The sequence below is a fragment of the Solanum stenotomum genome, chromosome 7 (assembly GCF_019186545.1).
Source record: "Solanum stenotomum isolate F172 chromosome 7, ASM1918654v1, whole genome shotgun sequence".
NCBI classification, from domain to species: domain Eukaryota; kingdom Viridiplantae; phylum Streptophyta; class Magnoliopsida; order Solanales; family Solanaceae; genus Solanum; species Solanum stenotomum.
Genome location: NC_064288.1, coordinates 33,792,163 through 33,810,620, shown reverse-complemented (window position 1 = coordinate 33,810,620; position 18,458 = coordinate 33,792,163). Strand labels below are relative to the sequence as shown.

Genomic DNA, 18,458 nt, shown 5'->3' with positions numbered 1-18,458 from the left:
CAGAATCCTTGCCCACTTCAGGTGGTTTTTTAGCTCAGTTTCTTCTTCTGTCTCAATCCAACCTCCACACATATCCCCAATTTCTTGGAAGACCTTCCTAGACCACAAATGCAATGGAATCCCCACTACTCTAATCCAAGTTTCACGCACAGTTGAGGGGCTAGGAGTGCAACCTGTTGTTGGACTCCACCAATCTAGATGAAATATGCTACTCTTCCACCTCCATTGGCCTTGGATGATCAATTCCGCCATGTATCTATTGGGGAATTCGAAAAGGAACATTTCACTGTTCAATTCATATATGTTGACTCCAAAGACCTTTTTCCAGTTTGTTGAGGACCAGCTCCTGATATCCGCCAGAGTTGGTTTCTCCTTCTTTCCTGCAGTGCAATATCCTATAAGACATCTCTTGAGGAGATCTTCCTCCTTAATATTTACTGGCTTAGTAATCAGAATGCTTCCTTTCTTGGTGTTTATCTCGGCTCTTCTTAAATTACTGCTCCCCCATTTACTCTGTTGGACAGCCTCAGCATAAGAGTATTCTTCCTCCGTCACCCTTGAGAAAGAATGTTCCTTCTCTCTTTGCTGACATTTAATGAATCTCTCAATCTTTAATGCAATATCCACCCACCCTGCATTTAATGCAAGTTCCGGTATGATTAAGCCCGACCTTCCACCACTATTTAAGGTTATCACGCTCATAAATTTCCCATATTCATTTTGCTTCTTAGTACAAAAAAGCTCTGCCTCTCTATCTGCTAGTTTCCATCTTCTCGTCTCCTTTTTGTGCTCCTTTGAAGCCTCTCTCAGGCAGAAACATATCCATTCCATAGCTTTCTTGCTCATAACTGACCTCGTCATCATCTTTCTGCTTCTTTCAACCTATTCATACCATTCAGACTTGCTCGAGTTCCATCTAGTGATGTCGAATGACTTAAACCCAGCGTTAAAATAAATTCTATTCTCTTCCATCCTAGGCTAAAGTGTGTAGCAATTATAACAGTGGGTGATAATTGTTGGCTTAGAAAGAAAAGGCTAAGATTCCGGTGGTTGCTGCCGGAAAAATGGTCTTCTACTGCCCTAGAAAGTAGGACAGAGAAAGTGCATTATATGGTATATATTTTGGATCTTTAGCACAACAAAAATATTAATGTTCCAGTAGGCCCTTCATATATTTCAAAAAACTATCCAACAAAGGACAGATAAAAATATGAATCGTTAGTAGTTTATTTTTTAAGACACAGCACCAAGGAGTTGCTGGCAAATTGATAGCAGGGACAGAACTAGAGGATTGTCCTCATGTAACTATGAGCACAACCTAGTGAATGGAAGAACCCTTGACAAAGGAGAATACTCTTATCAAAGTTATAGTATTGTTATGCCTCTTCTTTATTTATAGAAGTTATAACAGTAGTATCTGGGCCAGCTTGCATGCACCTCAACTATTCCATAGGGTACTACTACAGGATCACCCGCACAAGTACCAAATAACTCTGCGCACTAAGGCTTAGGCAGATGGAAGAGATAATCTAGCATTTTTTGTCTCTACTGGGGTTTGAACCCAGGTGTCCAAAGTTGTCGCCCACTTTATTGACCTCTAGGTCATACCTTAGGTTGCAAATGCCTCTTATTTATCCTTGAAGCCCCAATATATCCTTTCTTTGTAAAGGTGATGGTTAGATTTCTTAGAAAGAAAAATTTGTGTATGGATTCATCTACATTTATATCTCTACTTTTGTGCAATACTAGTTTTTGATGCACGTGTGTTGCATTTGAATGCCAAACTATGTAGTACACTTTTTAAAAATAATGTTCATATTATTTTATTTTATTTTTGATGAAGATAATGTTGTATTCATCAGCATTAAGGATATGCTGGAGACCTCGAAAAATTGGCTTCCAACAAGAGAAAAAACAAAAAGGCCAATAGATTACAAAGTGCCTATAAAATCCAAAATTTGTGCAGCTTCTTCTAACCCTTCCTCTTTACACCAAAAATAAAAAGTAGTCAAGCAGTTCCATTTGACTTTCTCTATTGAATTAGCTTTGTTATCATAGCATCTGCTATTTCTTTCTTTCCAAGTACACCATCAAATGCATGATGGTATTATACTCCACTTTTTCTTAGATTTTCTCCCCCCTCTGCGATCCAGCAACTAAGTAGATCTGTTGTATGCTCAGGCATAATCCATTCTGTATGTGTTAGTCCCAAAAAAAGGTTCCACAATTGTGTTGTCTCTTTGCAATGAAGGAACAAATGGTTGTTGGTTTCCTCAGTCAGTCTCATTACAGAGAGAGCACCAAGAGGCAATATAGAAATCCCTCCTTTTCAATTTCTCATGTGTGGAACATGCTCTTCTGGCAACCAACCAAGAGAAACACTTTACCAACCTTGGCACCTTGTTCCTCCAAATCTGCTTCCAGGGGCCAAGCTTACCACCTGGATGCTCTTTCACCTCCTTAATATATAGCTTGTTAACAGAAAGGCTTCCATCTCTAGAGTGTTTCCATATGATAGAATCTTTTTTTCCCGATAACCCATAGAGAACATGTAATAGCTCAGCCACTCTCTCAATCTCCCAGTCATTTAAATGCCTTCTAAACACAATATTTCATCCATGAATAGACCATACCTCAGCCACTGTTTCTTCCGGATTGGTACACAAGGAGAATAGGTCAGGAAATAAGACCATCAGTGCCTCATTTTCATTCCAATTCTCTTTCCAGAATAGGATTTTCGTCCCATTTCCCACCTTGTAGACTGTTTCTACTTAGATTAGGCCATAAATTTCTTATTGTTATTATTAAACCATAAATTTAAGTGAACAATTATAAATGGAATAATAAAGTATCAGTTCCTATGAATAATGGATGTAAATTTTTTTATGATTATTAACTTTGCGCATATTAAAAGTTGTTAAATCAGTATATGAAAATATCTATATATATTTATATATAAAGCTAGATATAGGTGATGTGACACTTTCCATAGCCTCCAATTGCATTTATCTTTTTTATCCTTTTTTGACTTTTCTCATTTTAAAATTAATTCATATGTAAAAATAAAAGTCATACATCTCTTAATTACAACTTTAAAATATACCTTCTCTCATTGCTAAGTCAATAAACAAGTAAACATAAAATATAGAATATATACTAAATTAGGTGTTTTTAGTTGGGGTATTGTAGTAATTTAACATTCTACTTAACATCTAACTCACTCAGTGACTGCAAATCACACTCGAGTTTTTTTTTAAGAATAGAAAACTTAAAAAATTCATAGTTTAAAAATGTGAGAAAATTCTTCAATTTATAGTCAACAAAGCGTAGTATGAGCATAGGCTTATTGTGCTTTATTAGAAAAGTCACAACCATGTGGAAAGGTCACAACTCATCAGAAAAGTCACAACTCTTGAGAAACTTACAACCCTTCATAAAAGTGACAACCCTTCAATGTGAAAAGGTGTTTGCTTTCAATAAATAAATGTAATCATATAACCTATAGAAGGTATACTAAATTGTGTGTTTTAAGAAAGAACAGAAAACTTTAAAAAATTGTAGTTTACAAATGTGAGAAAACCCCTCTATCTGTATCCAGCAATGGGTAGAATGAACATGTGCTTATTGTGCCTTATCAAAAAATTCACAACTCTTCAGAAAGGTCACAACCCTTCAATGTGAAAATGTGTCGGCTTTTAATATAATATAATATATATAAACATAATACAAAATATAGAAGATATACTAAAATGGGCGTTTTAAGAAAGACGAATAGAAAACTTAAAAAAAATTAGTTTAAAAATGAGAACAAATCCCTCTATTTATAGCCAACAAAGGATAGTATGAACAAGTCCTTATTGTACCTTGTTAAAAAGTAACACCCTTCGAAAAGGTCACAACTCATTAGAAAAATCACAACTCTTGAAAAAAGTGACAATCCTTCGAGGAAGGTCAAAACCTTTCGAAAAAGTCACAAACCTTTAATGTGAAAAGATGTTCGCTTTTAATATAATGTAACATAAATAAATAAATATAATATAATATAAAATATAAAAAATATACTAAATTGGGTGTTCTAAGAAAGTAGAAGAATAGAAACCTTTAAAAAAAATTAGTTTACAAAATGTGAGAGAACCCTTCAATTTATAGTCAACAAAGGGTAGTATGAACATGTGCTTATTAGGCCTTATTGGAAAAGTCACAACGCTTCAATCTGAAAAGGTGTTTGCTTTTAATAAAATATAATATAAAAAAAAATATATATACAATATAAAATATAGAAGATATACTAAATTGGTGTTTTAAGAAAGAAGAATAGAAAACTTACAAAAATTATAGTTTAAAAATGTGAGGAACACCTCTATTTATAGCCAACAAAGGGTAGTATGAACATGTGTTTATTGTGCCCTACCAAAAAAGGTACAACCCTCGAAAATGTCACAACTCATCAAAAAAGTCACAACTTTTTGAAAAAGTCATAACCCTTCGGAAAAGTCGCACCCATTCAATGTGAAAAGGTTTTTCCTTTTAATATAACAAAATATAAATAAATAAATATAATATAAAAGATATATTAAATTGAATGTTTTTTAAGTTGGGGGTATTATAGTAATTTAATATTCAAATTAGGGAGTTCATGCTTTTATGGTAGTAAGTATAAGTATATAGATAATACCTATATATATTTCTATCAAGACATGAATAGCATCCTAAATATAAGGATTCAACCTAGTTGTGCTTCAATAAATCCCTTCTTGTATAGGTGATTGTTAGATTTCTTAGAAAGAAAGATTTGTGTATGGATTCATCTACATTTATATCCCCCCTTTTGTGCAATATGATACCTATATATATTTCTATCAAGACTTGAATAATATCCTAAGAAATGAGGATTCAACCTAATTATTTTTATAAAACAATGACATCAATAGGGTTAGAATAAGTTTAAATGATAAAACATGGGGAGAAGACAGCAGACTCTCCGACAAGATACATGTGGTTCTTCTGCTGATTTACAGTTGTTTCACGAGTAATACAATAATATGCAAGGATTTCATATTAAAGATACAAAACACTTTTATGACCGAAGCTCTGAAAAATATTACCAGAAAGGACAGCCACTCATGCTGATTGGGATCTCATCACTTCATACAGTAAGAGTTAGCTCCTTATGCATTAGAGAATTCTTGACTGAGACAGCATTGTCAAGCCTAATAACCCACTATGACCAACCCAAAACCATACACATATAACTTGTATCAACGTTAATGTGGATGTATCCAGTATAATGATGAGATAGATTTTAGTATTGAATCTTTATACTTCATCACCATAAATGTCAAAGACGGAAAAGGCGCACGCAATCGGCAAAGAATGAAGAATGCAACATTGTTAGATGCATATCTCAAACAACTATGTATACAAGAAACAAACAAGCAAGATGAAAAATTGAATAATATAAAAAATAAAGAACGCTTGCAACAAAAATGGTGCCATCGAAGCCATTAAAAGTAATGTGAATCAATCTGTTTACTTTGCTGTTTAAGTTCAACAATGAACATACCTTATCATTTTCGGGTACCTTCTCTAAAATCTGGGAAACATTTGCTGTCGGGCTGCTTACTTTTCCAACTTTTATTCGCACAGGATTAGTCAAGTAATCCTGCAACAATCAAAAGAGATGTGACACCTCTTTTACAGAATAATAGCATTGACCACATCATATGTTTATCAAACCTGAAGACCTGGTAAGTGATGATGAATTGCATATACATGGAAAATGACATTGTTGGAGAAAAACAACAAAATATGGAAGCAAGTGCTTTATGAATGAGATCTCAAACTGAATTCAAGATTCTAGGCCATATAAGTTTCCTTTAAGTGAATTTGTTATCGTTTAAGAGCTTTACCCTTTATAAGAAGAATTGCCACATCAAAACTAGAGTAATTTCTAGCTTAACGTAATTGCTTTCTTTTTCCAGACACTGAATTCACATGGTATATCATTTTTTCATCAAGTAAAGGTATTCTCGTTCATAAAATGGCCAAACAGGCCGTATACAAGTGGTATACCAAAAAGTAAAGATTCTCTAGAATATGATTCTCTACGAATTCCTCCCAATCACCCTATACAACAAGGAAATTTCTGATTACACCAAAAGAAAATAAGGGGACGGAGACTACTCAATTGAGAGAAACTCAATGATAGATGTCTGCAGAATCTGATCATGCTTAGAATTACCCATTACGATCTTAGAATCCTAGTATCCACAAAATAAGCCAACCAGGATACCATTTTAAATGCATGGGCTAATATAACGAAGAAGTAAATAGAGACCTAACCTGTGCCAATGCTTCAATTTCTGCTGGCATGGTCGCACTAAAGAGCAGTGTTTGATGCTTTACCGGAAGATTTCGCATCACCTATGACAAAGTAACATTTGGAAGTTTCCATTTATATTTTAATTTTGAAAAGGTAAATGGTATTTCATTGGTGTCAAAACAGCACCAAGTGCTGGGCTATATACAACATTAACACTAGAGAAGGTAAAAAGAAAGGAGATGAGCGAGCAGAAAATAGAAGCAAAAGTAGATTTGGCTGACTATTAGAGCCTCATATATACATGTAGAAGTCCTAAAGCCTCCAGCGTGGTATCAGCATCCTTTACATAACCAGTCAACACCAAGAAGCAAATGAAAGCAGACAGTCGAACTTGGAAGCTGTCATTTATGGTGTTCGATAAGCATATTTAGTCATGCAGAACAAGCAAAAACAACAATTAAATCATTCTAGTTTGATGCCAATCTGGTCTCTGTAACATATTACAATAGTCAATGAACAAAAGGCAGAGATAATAATTCAGGAGTCAATTGACATAAGAGGTTCTAATTTTACAGAAAGATACTAGCAAAGTTAAATAATTAAAAGGCATTATCAAGCACTGTTATATAGTTTATGGTTGCAAAACAGCTACTACATTGGCAGGCAAATGCGTGTAAGAATAAAGAAAACAATAGCATACTCCTCAAGACATCAGGGAGATTCAAAAATGAGTTACAGAAGACCAGACAAACAGGTAAAATGGAAAATAATGTTCCCTTGAAAAGAAAAAATAAACAAATTGAAAAAGAAGATACCTCTCTTATCTGAGGTTCAAACCCCATGTCAAGCATTCTATCAGCCTCATCCAAAACTACAAAAGCAATCCTGCTGAGGGAAGTATTTCCTTGTTGTAAATGATCTATAAGTCTTCCCGGAGTAGCAACAACTATATGTACTCCTGCTCGAAGCTCAGACCTCTGTCTTAGCATCCAATGGAAAACCACAATTACAAAATATGGTAAGGCTAGACTTGCATCATCATGTAACATAAAGATGAAAATGAATGCTCCAAGGCACAACCCAGTAACAAGTCCAGAACAAACGAAGAGATATTTGGTTTACTTATCACCCTGTAGACGTATGAACCTCACAGATAGCACCCTAATAATTATAATAAAAATGAAGTTACCTGCTCACTAATGTTTGTCCCACCTACAACTATTGCGGTCTTAAAGGAATCCAAAGACATGCTGAAAGCCGTAACCTGAAAAGATGATGTTTAGCAGTTCAAGTATAAACATAATATTTAAAGGCAAATACAAAAAAATGAGTTTTTACTTGTCTACACCATAGCCAAACTATATATATTGCTAATAATAAACACGGATCATTCACATGCGAAATTATTGGTTATGAGGAAAATTATTGAAGCAAGACGATGAGCTTTGCACAGTAATAAAACGGCATCAGCAACACAATGAGTAGTTGGGACCTAGTGATATTGAAGTCCACTCCTTATGAATCACGGAGACCCAATTACTTTATTAACAATGACACGACCAAAGAAAGCCAAGGGGATACAACATGCTTCACTAGCAAAAGATAGTAATTTATGTAATTGACTAAACCAGACTTCTTGAAAGATGAGCATTATTCAAGTTGGAAGAAGCGAAGGAACCGTAGAGTAGCAGCATATTATGCCTTTCAGTACCCTTTGATATGGTTATTAGACAGTTAACATCACATTAGAGAAAGTATTTTATGTTTTTATGAAACTGAGAAAAAGGAAAAGAAACCAGTTATTTTATATAGATGAATTACAAAATAAAAGACAGATGAGGGTGTTCCAAGGGTCTGATGGAGATTAGATTATGAGATGTGAGAAACCACATTGAAAGCAGGGTCAATGAAACATATATATGCAGGATATGGAAAAAACGCAGTAAGTTTTAACGTGCCCGCAGACCCACCTCTTTCTCTATTTGTTGTGCAAGCTCTCTTGTAGGTGCCAACACTAATGCCAAAGGTCCATCACCACGTTGAAGAGGTTGTTGAGCCAGGCAATGCTATATCGATAAAAATATGTATAATATTTATTAAACAGTAAACACTCCTATAAGTAAGAACAAGTACAAAACTGACAAACTCATATTATGACATGATAATAACACAAATTCAATACAAAACCTGTATCATAGGTATGCTGAATGCAGCAGTCTTCCCACTACCAGTTTCTGCACACCCCAAGAGATCCCTGCCACTAAGAGCAACAGGCATGGCTTGAGCCTGAATAGAAGTCGGTGCAGTGTAGCCATGCTTTTCAATATCCTTCATTATACTTGCATCCAAGCACTGCAGAGAGAACAAACAACCAGGGTACAAGTACTTTAAATTATGGCCTTATATAGAAAACCCAATACAGTGATTTGTCAGAATGATGAATTCAACTAACCATATCAGGAAATGACTCAATAGGTGAGGGTGCAGGACATGAGCCTGGAGAAACATTGACATCTACATTAAGCCGCAGTCGAATCTCTTCTATCTGCAGATAAAAATGCACATCAAGGACGTAAATCAGGATCACAACATTTTCTTTCTGTAGCACTCCCTCAAATTACATTTAGCAAATGTTGCACACTTGGAAGTTATATAACTACTGTTGTAAAACTGAAATATCCAAAGTTCATCAGAAAATGATAATAATTATAATGCTGCAGTGAAGGCCTAAAGATACAAGTATGTTCACACACCAGAGAATAACCCTTGCTCTAGGAGAAATGAATCTGAGACTAAGAAAATTACAGCACAAACATATCATGAAGCTTCTCAATAAAACTGATATCAATAGTTTCTAGAATCCACTTCAACTGACACTAATTTGAAGCAAAACAAGAAATAAGGTAAGATTTAAAGCAACACAAACTAAATTAAGCAACCATTTTGCAACAGTGAAAGAACTTTCAGATGGAATAAGTTATAAAGGAAGCAGATGACACATATATTTCATAAAACCCTAAGAACATTAAAAATAAAAAATAAAAATGTACACAATAAACTTTTTAGCGAGGGATGGATAGCAACCATTTCTTACCTGCTCGGATTTAAGACGAAGAACACGTTCGGAAGGCTTCCAGTGAGGAAACGTGGGGTCAGGGACAGCAACAGTGTTGGGCAAGGAGTAATTGATGGAGCTCCGGCGAGCTGAATTGGAGTAACCGTTGGAAGACTTTTCGAGAGAAGGAATTCTGGATGTGTGTTTGGAAGAGAAGTGTTCGGCGCCTTTACTGTTTATAGTAGGGGTGGTAGTGGTTTTTCCGGCAGCAGAATTTCTCAGGTGAGGAGGTACATAAGACATTGTCCGTCGCCGTTAGGGTATTACTATCTATTTCCTTTCTTTTTCGCGGGATAAGATGAGGCTGTATTTCTTTTTCTGGAGACGAGAAACAAAAGAGTGTATTAAGCACACAATGCTTTGAACACAATTCGATTTTATTTAACCAAAAACGACACAACGTATTTATCTATCCCAATTTGTAATGTAATTTCCACAAATAGTGTTTTTATTCATGCATCTCACTTAAAGCCCTATTGTAAGTATCAATGGCCTTTTTGTTAAGAGGCCCATTCGTAGCTGTACGTATTTGTACAATATTTCTTCATTCTCTATTCACAAAAAATTTTAAATGAAAAAAAAATGTAGAGACTACTTACTCTTTCCGAGTCAAATATGTAATCTATTTTCTGTATTTTTAAGTATTTGTTGTATATACATTGTGACCTTTATAAATTTTACTTATTTTGTAGTTTATTTAACATTCAATACTTGATTTTTATTGTGGTTAGTTTATGTGTAAGTGTCATGCGGAGAGTAGATAGTGGAGTTATTGTCCTTTAGATTTTACTAATTTTTTATTATACTTCGAATGATGGTTTAGGTGAACAACATTATATCGTGTCAATGATGTCGCGTTCAAATTTTTTACTGCTTGGGCATGAGTTGCAATTATTTGTTGTTGGTAGTCCTAATCCTTATCAAGGTGAAATTAACTCCTGCTATTAAATGTTATGTCTGATGTTGGGAATCTGTGTTGGTGAGAGAGACAAAAGAAAAAGTGATTGAGCATTATTCAGGTGATGAAAATGTTAGTAGGAAAAGAGGAGTTGTTGTTGATACACCCCTCGTGTAAAATAATCCTTGAAACTGAAATTGTACCTTCAACCTCGAAGAGCAAGTTGGTGATGAAAGTGTTGTGAAGGTAACCCTTTCTATTTTATGATACTCTGATTGTATATGAGATATATTAATTGAATATCATAGATGATTTAGTAGTTATACGATTTAAAATTTCACATTTTAATCCTCTAAAATACATTGATAGTATATTTATATACCATTGACAATCATAGAGGATTGTGTAGCATGGGCTTTCAATGAACTTGATTTTACTTTATTGGGTCTTATTTTGTTGATTTGATTGTATTGTCTTTGTGTTTGCAGCTAGGAGATTTTTTTATGTCAAGATGAATATCAACTATAAATTAAAGATTGAATATTCTATCTCGTCGATCTATCTTGATCATTTCAGTCAAAGACTCCGTCAAAATTTTCATGGTCTATGGTCTGACACATTATGCGAGTCATCGAATGTCTTTTGGTGAGCATCAATGTCACAATTTTTTTCTTTCTCCAAGTTTTTAGCCTCTTTTATGTGATTTCATCATTGTTTTGTCCTTGAGGCCTTCATAGCTGTAAAACACAATAAATCATTAGATATGAACTTAAAAAGACATTGAAGTCACTAATTATTGAACAAAAAAGGGTCTTAAATGAGTTAAAATATCATACACATCAATACCAACAAGGTGTTATTAGATTAGATTATTTTAACTTTCAAGAGCTACCCCATAGCTTTGCAATCCTAGCATTTAAGTAATGGATTTATTTACGCTCAAGTGTCAAAGGTAAATATAGTTCAGAGTAGTTGCAATGATGGTGTTCCTAGAAATTCTAACTCGAAAAAAGAGCTCTATGGATTTTGATTTCATGTTGACGTAAATTTATGAGAGATTTGTCAATGTTTTTGATCATCTTACAAAAAAACTAGAGGTTAAAAAATTATTTTATTAGTATTTATGCTAATACCCAAATAACATAAAGATTTGTGAAAAGCAATGAAGTTTAATCTTCTCTGATCCACTGTGAGTATATTATATATATCATGTGGGTATCCTATATAATTTTTTATAGTGTATATTAAATAGGGATAATGCATAAGTACCCCTTAGACTATGACCGAAATCCAGAGACACATTAAGTAGGGTCCTATTACCTCCNCCCCCCCCCCCCCCCCCCTTAAACTAATTTAAAATGGAATAAATACACCACAAATGTTGACATGGCATAGAGAGTGCTCGAAGGCAAGTGATGAGTGCACAAATTGAACACGTGTCATTTTTGATTGGTAACTTAATAATTAGTTAGTACACATATTTATTATTGATAATAAAACTTATATATATATATATATAATTATTTTTATTTCTTCCTTTGTAAAATATTTATTTTAATTTCTTTTCACTTTAAACTTTTTTTAATTAATTTATTATCTTTTCACTTTTAATTATTTTTAAAAAATTATGTGTATTTTTTAAAAAATAATTTAAAAGTGTCATTTAATTTTTTAATGTTTTATATAATTTTCTTCACTTATTTTGGTATTTGTTCAAAATTAACTTATTTTAAATACAAGTCATTTGAAATCAAATCAAAACGAAAGACAAAGAAAATAAAATCAACAGAAAAATAAAAGAGAAAAACAATGAATTTGGTAAAAAAAGTTTCGATACAAGGTAAAAATATGTGTATTAACTTAATTTAAATACAAGTAAAAAAATAGGAATATTTTTTTAAAAAATAAATTAATAATTTTAAATTTGCACACGTGGCGGGTGAGTGTGTACAAACACAACAACTTGGGTTATTAAAGGTGCCACATCAACACAAAAAGTGCACAAAAATACGAAAAAAATGAGTTCAGGGGTAATAGGATCTTAGTTAAGTTTAGGTATGTTTCTAGGATTTTGGTCATATTCTAGAGGGTACTTATGCCTTATCCCTATTAAATATAATGAGACTATTAGATATAATTTTTGCTACAAATGAATTATTATTTCTCTATGATACTCTGCAAGTATATGAGGCATACCTTATGGATATCATAGAGGATTGATTTATAGATTGTCGAATAAATAAATCTCCATCCTATGTGATACACTAATGTATACAATGTAAGTGTATCATATATGCTTTTGAGAAATTTAAATTTTTAATACGTAGCATATTTTGTGTCTATGCATTTTTTTATTTTTTCATTTCGTACACAACTTTTTCAGAAGAAAAAAAAAAGATGTTTACCTACTATAGAGTGTCCATACATAATTTGTTGATTTGAGAAAAAATGACAACAAAGATGAATATAAAGTTATGTTAGAAAACTCTCCTAAAATTTGTGAAATTGGTGTGTGTGGTGAGAAAATTATCACGACGATAACTGGTGTAGAGGTTGAAAAACATAGTAAGGATGTTAATGTCAAAGATCATGATTATCAACCTAAATATGATTTTGTTTTTATGTGTAAGCCTTTTGTTATTACCATCACACATGTTTCTTACAAGAGAAAAGAAGGTGCAAATAATATGAGCTTGATTTGAAGTTGAAGTTTGAAAAATTGATGGACGGTGTTTTTTTTGTATGAATATGAGTGAGTTTGAAATGACAACAATCACACAAGAAACATATATTAGTAAACTTCTAATGATTAAGGTGTATAAAATATTGGTTCACCTAAATGTTGTTGCATATCAAGTAACTAATATGGTTGTTTAGGTAGAAGATAGTCTTGGAGAGAGTGTATATGTTGGTAAAGAGTGTGCAAATGATATGTTTGCAAAAGTTGTTGATGTTAAGGATTCTATTATTGCTCTTTCTTCGGAGGATGCTACCTCTAGCCTTGGGTTAGTAAGGTGTCATCAGATATTCATGTGAGAGCGATAAATATTGTTATTAATCTTGTAGTTGATCTATCTATAAAATGAATGAGGTTTATTGAGTATGAACATGATCTCTCTAGTGTTCTATTTTTGTAGCCATGTGATAGTGAAAATGTAACAAATTCGATTTCCAATACAAACACTGATATATATTGTTATCACTAAATACAAGTTACAACGTATAATACGCTCAACAAAGTAATAACATGCTAACTAAGGAGAGATTAACATAGAAGAAGGTAATTAGAAAGGAATGAGATATTAGAACAGAGAAAGGGGATGAGAGATGACTGAAAGCAAAGGCTTCGACATAATTTCCATAACTGTTCTTTCTAATCGCTAGACCTTTTTAACAATAGCTAAATTGGCCTAGATCCCAAATAAAACTCTCTAATAGCCTGTAAGCCCTTACTGGGTCAATTTGGTTCACAACAATAATCCCACCCTCAAAAAGAACCTTGTCCTCAAGGTTCATGTGAGGAAACTTCATTCGGCAGTTTGGAGTATTATAATTGCCTTGTCTGTTACAGGTGAAAACCATTATGATGATTTTTTTGGCAGTTTTGAGGATTGCAGAATTAACTCCATCACTCTTGCTTAGCTTCTGAACCTTCATCACTTTGTAAAAGATAGCATGGCAAAGATGTATAATAGTTTGAGATGTGTCCAAAAGAGTAAACCACCTAATGATGTCATTCAAACTTCCATATATCATGATTTTTATCTTAGAAATGTTACTGGCAGCAACACAAGGAACAAGTAACTTATTAACTAACAGAAACTCATTGATATAGCTTACAAATTCTGCGATGTCCTCGTTCCATTTGTTTTCAACATCAATTCCTTTTCTATCAATTTGATATATGATGCAAATGATACTTCTTAACATACTCCAACCCGTCAAAGATAAAATTGTCCACCTTCAAATACCGACGAACAATTTTAGAAGCTCCTTCTTCCCCATGTCTCTTCATTGCAATTAAGTCATAAAGTAATATATGGAGCACAACCAAATCTACCCTCTCTATAGCACCATAAATTGTGTAACCAGTAAGGTGCACAACTTGAAGCTTCACCTTATATCTATTTCGTAACTTTAGTACCTTCCACTACATTTTACTACTTAAATTTGCAGCGTATAGATGAACAATTGTCTTGGAATCAACCTCACCAATTATGACAAGCCCATTGAAGTCAAATTTCGATTCTATTTGAACAAATTTCTCAATTTGGGCTAGAAAATTCAATAAAGAAACTGAGAAAGGTGGCTTTGGAAGTGGTTGTGGCAGCCGAGGTTGAAAAGTTTGTACCCAAAGAGAGACCATGAAATGATTTAACACACTATCACCACAATCAAGAAACTGACCAGAATTAAAGTGAATATGTCGCGAACAGTCCTTGATTTATGAATTAGACTAAACATAGCACACAAGAGTTTAACAACTCTATTGACCGGAATATTTGGTGACTGCTTGGAGTAACTTCCAACAAATTCATGAAGCATTCTCTGCACTTTCTCCTCCATAACATTCTTTCTCAATTTAGACAATAAGAAATCATAAATATTTCTCCTTTGCCCAGTATCTACCCAGTTGCAAGAATTTCTCAAGGTTGATATAATAAACTTATCCTGATCCAAGTCACTCGAGGCAACACATAATACCAAATTATACATAGTATGTAAACTAGAGCAAGGATCAAATGGAAACTCTAAGCCAAATTGATCAGGTGGAAAAAGATTCAAAATCAAGATAATCACATCATGGCCAAGTCTATTGGTTATACCTCTAGTTATAAGGTTAGGATAACTGCAAGTTGAAGGAATTGAAGACATCTTCTTCCAGCATTGAGCAATCCCGAGTCCATGTTGAGGGTAAACCTTTCCATTTCTGATGGTAACAATTTCTTCATCATCATTCTTGTCTTCACTTTTAACATCATTTTCACAATCAGTTGCCTCAGCAGTAGGAGAGACATAATATGCCAGATCATAAGAAAAAATTGCCTCAATTGTATCTCTTATTGTCAACTTACACACCTTGTGGGGATCCTCAACTTCAAGTTGACTAAGCTTACATGATATATTAATGGAATTTGCATCTATGGGTCTTTCAGACAAGTCATCAAACACCTTGGGCGTAGTGGTTTTGCTGTTGCCTTCAGATTGTTCGTCATAGTATTGCGACAAAGGTGAGTTGATTATATCGCTCCATTGCGGAGAAACATATGCAATATCCAACGTGAGTACATTAAAGTCACCATATCCCGACGAGACATCCTCAAAACAACTTTGGTAGTCAATCACGGAGGTTACCTGATTATTGAGCAAGTGACATCTTTGTGATTCGAGATGTTGTTTACGAAATCAAATCATTACCTTCGTTGTAAAGTGTTTCCAATCTGATAATTGTTTTTTCTGAAAAAGCCATTGATACCACTCCAATGCTTTCCCATCGAGATACAATGACGCGAGAGATAACTTATACTTTTCTGCGATTTCATAGAATTCAAAGTAGTGTTCAGCCTGGAAAATCCATGCCTCTGGGTTATCACCATAGAACCGTCCAAAGTTTATGGATGCGTACTTATGACGACACATCGGTGGTGCCGAAGACAAATCTCTATTCTCATATATCAGAACTTTGTTTTGGGGCGTAGCAGTTGCAATTTTTCCGACCAACCCCTGTAATATTGAACGAATTTCAGACATCTCATTTGACCACAAATCCTTCTTGGGGTTAATTGAATCGTAAGGAGTTTGTAATTTTTGGTCCTCCATTGAAGACCTCTGGATGAAAGCACTAATGTAACAAACCCGATTTCCAATACAAACACTGATATAAATTGTTATCACTAAATACAAGTTACAACGTATAATACGCTCAACAAAGTAATAACATGCTAACTAAGGAGAGATTAACATAGAAGAAGGTAACTAGAAGGGGATGAGATACTAGAACGAAGAAAGGGGATGAGAGATGACTGAAAGCCAAGGCTTCGACATAATTTCCATAACCGTTCTTTCTAATCGCTAGACCTTTTTAACAATAGCTAAATGGGCCTGGATCCCAAATAAAACTCTCTAATAGCCCGTAAGCCCTTACTGGGTCAATTTGGTTCACAATAGAGAAAAAATCTGCAGATCATCGAAGGACCAGAAACATATATTTTGTTAATGTAAAATAGTCACAATTTTTTTTATTGAATTTGACCTTTGTAAATTGAATTCATTGTCGATTAAGCATGTTAAAAACAACCTCGTGAATTCAAGCATTATAGTCCTAGCGGCGCATAAACTTATGTAGGAGTTCTCAGATGTTGTTGATGCACGAATGATTAAAAAAATATATGTATGCAATATTTATTTTATTTTATTTACAATTTTTAAACATATGCTTTATGTATATTGATTTTGTATGGAAAGTATGGTTGGTTATTGTGATGATCATGACTATTTGGGGTTGGTTTATGAATTAGAAGTTTTATTAATATAATAAAAAAAATATGATGTAGACATTAAATTATGTCAATAGATAAATACCTTTTGATGTATGTACATTGAATGTTGGTAACATCCAAAATAACTCTCTGATCAAAAAGGTGCTAGTAGTCGTATGCAAAATAAATTACCCAATAAGAGTCAAGGTCAAATTCCAAAGATCAAAGGCTAGATGCACCAAAAGTGTAAATAAATTCACAAGAGCAAATATATTGTATAAATGTAAAGTAAATAAGGGAATGATTTGAAGAAGTAATCGATTTAAGTTTCCAATCGTAACAAAGTAACACAATTAGATACCAAGATTAGAGTGACCAAGGGTGTACATTCGATAGAGTAAAGTTTTTGATAGGTATTAACTAAATGCCTTAGAAGGAATTATCGCATGAATAACTTTGATTTTAGCTAACATTCAAGGTTTCTCAACCTAAAAGTGTGCCTATTTTGGATTTTCTCAAACCCAAAATCACAATTAATGAACAACCAAATATTTGCTTGAGTAGGCATGAACTATCTCTCGCTTGAGCTCTTAAACGATATTTCAACCTTAAATTCTCACTATTGAAGATTCACCCAATTTCATATATCTTTCTCAAGTAGAAGCAAAATTTATAAATTCAACATTTACATATGTATACAGTTCAACATGCTACCTTCACGATTAGTACTTGGTCATTGCATTCAATTCAGTTTTAAGTTATACTTTAGTATATATATATATATATATATCCTTGTTCATATTATATCATTGCTTAGTTATACATTGTTCAACTTATATACTTTGTTCAATCAACTTATATACTTTGTTCAACTTATCATATCTATATCCTGCATGCTCAGTACATTCCAAGTATTGATGCATACTTTGCGCTACATCATTTTATGATGTAGGTTTAGGCACTCAGCTTCCAAATCATGCTTAGATCGATTCTTAATTCGACTTCAACAACTTCAGTGGTGAGTCCTCATACTTGGAGGACAATAGATATGCTTTCTATTTTAGTCTGTACTTTGATTTTTCAGATTTTTTAGTGTTAGCTGGGGGCATGTCCAAACAACTCAATTCAGTTAGACGCTTTTTAGACATAGTAGTACATTCAGCTCAAGTTGTTAAGTAGTTGTTTCAGTCATCACTAAAGTTTTATTATTTATATTTATTTTTAGACTAGTTGGGTTATTACCCATTTTAGATTTCCACTGTTTTAGCTTCCGCATAGTACATGTTTTACTTAGTTATTCTCAGTATGCTTGATATATGCCAGACTCAGGGTTAGATTGGGGTCACTAGTGATCCTAGTTCACATGTTACGTCTAGGGGGTAGCCTCGGGGCGTGACAAACTTGGTATCAAAGCATTAGGTTCAAGAGTCATGGGATGTCTGGATACCGAACTATGTAGAGTCTCTTTCAGGAGTGTGAAGCGTGCCACACATATAAGAGGGAGTATACTAAGTGTTCTAAGAAAAACTTCCCTTCTTTCTTTTCCAACTCGTGCTATAAAGTATGAACTCTATCTAATCTCCTTCTAACTCCTGCTCTTCGCATTTTGGAAAATGCCTTCCAAAAGAGCTAATGCAAGGAATT

At 33.7% G+C, this 18,458-nt stretch overlaps 1 protein-coding gene across 1 annotated transcript in view; it reads right to left on the bottom strand.

The window, feature by feature from the left end:
- LOC125870217 (ATP-dependent RNA helicase DBP2-like) overlaps positions 1-9,782 on the bottom strand; it is a 28,430-nt gene extending 18,648 nt beyond the window's left edge. The window contains exons 1-8 of the mRNA XM_049550593.1: positions 9,417-9,782; positions 8,775-8,867; positions 8,510-8,674; positions 8,293-8,388; positions 7,512-7,586; positions 7,138-7,299; positions 6,343-6,423; positions 5,564-5,662 (exon numbers count right to left, since the gene is read on the bottom strand). Of these exons, the coding sequence (XP_049406550.1) occupies positions 5,564-5,662; positions 6,343-6,423; positions 7,138-7,299; positions 7,512-7,586; positions 8,293-8,388; positions 8,510-8,674; positions 8,775-8,867; positions 9,417-9,680 (1,035 nt within the window). The 5' untranslated portion in view covers positions 9,681-9,782. The remainder of the gene's footprint in view (positions 1-5,563; positions 5,663-6,342; positions 6,424-7,137; positions 7,300-7,511; positions 7,587-8,292; positions 8,389-8,509; positions 8,675-8,774; positions 8,868-9,416) is intronic.
- Between the last annotated feature and the right edge of the window lie 8,676 nt (positions 9,783-18,458).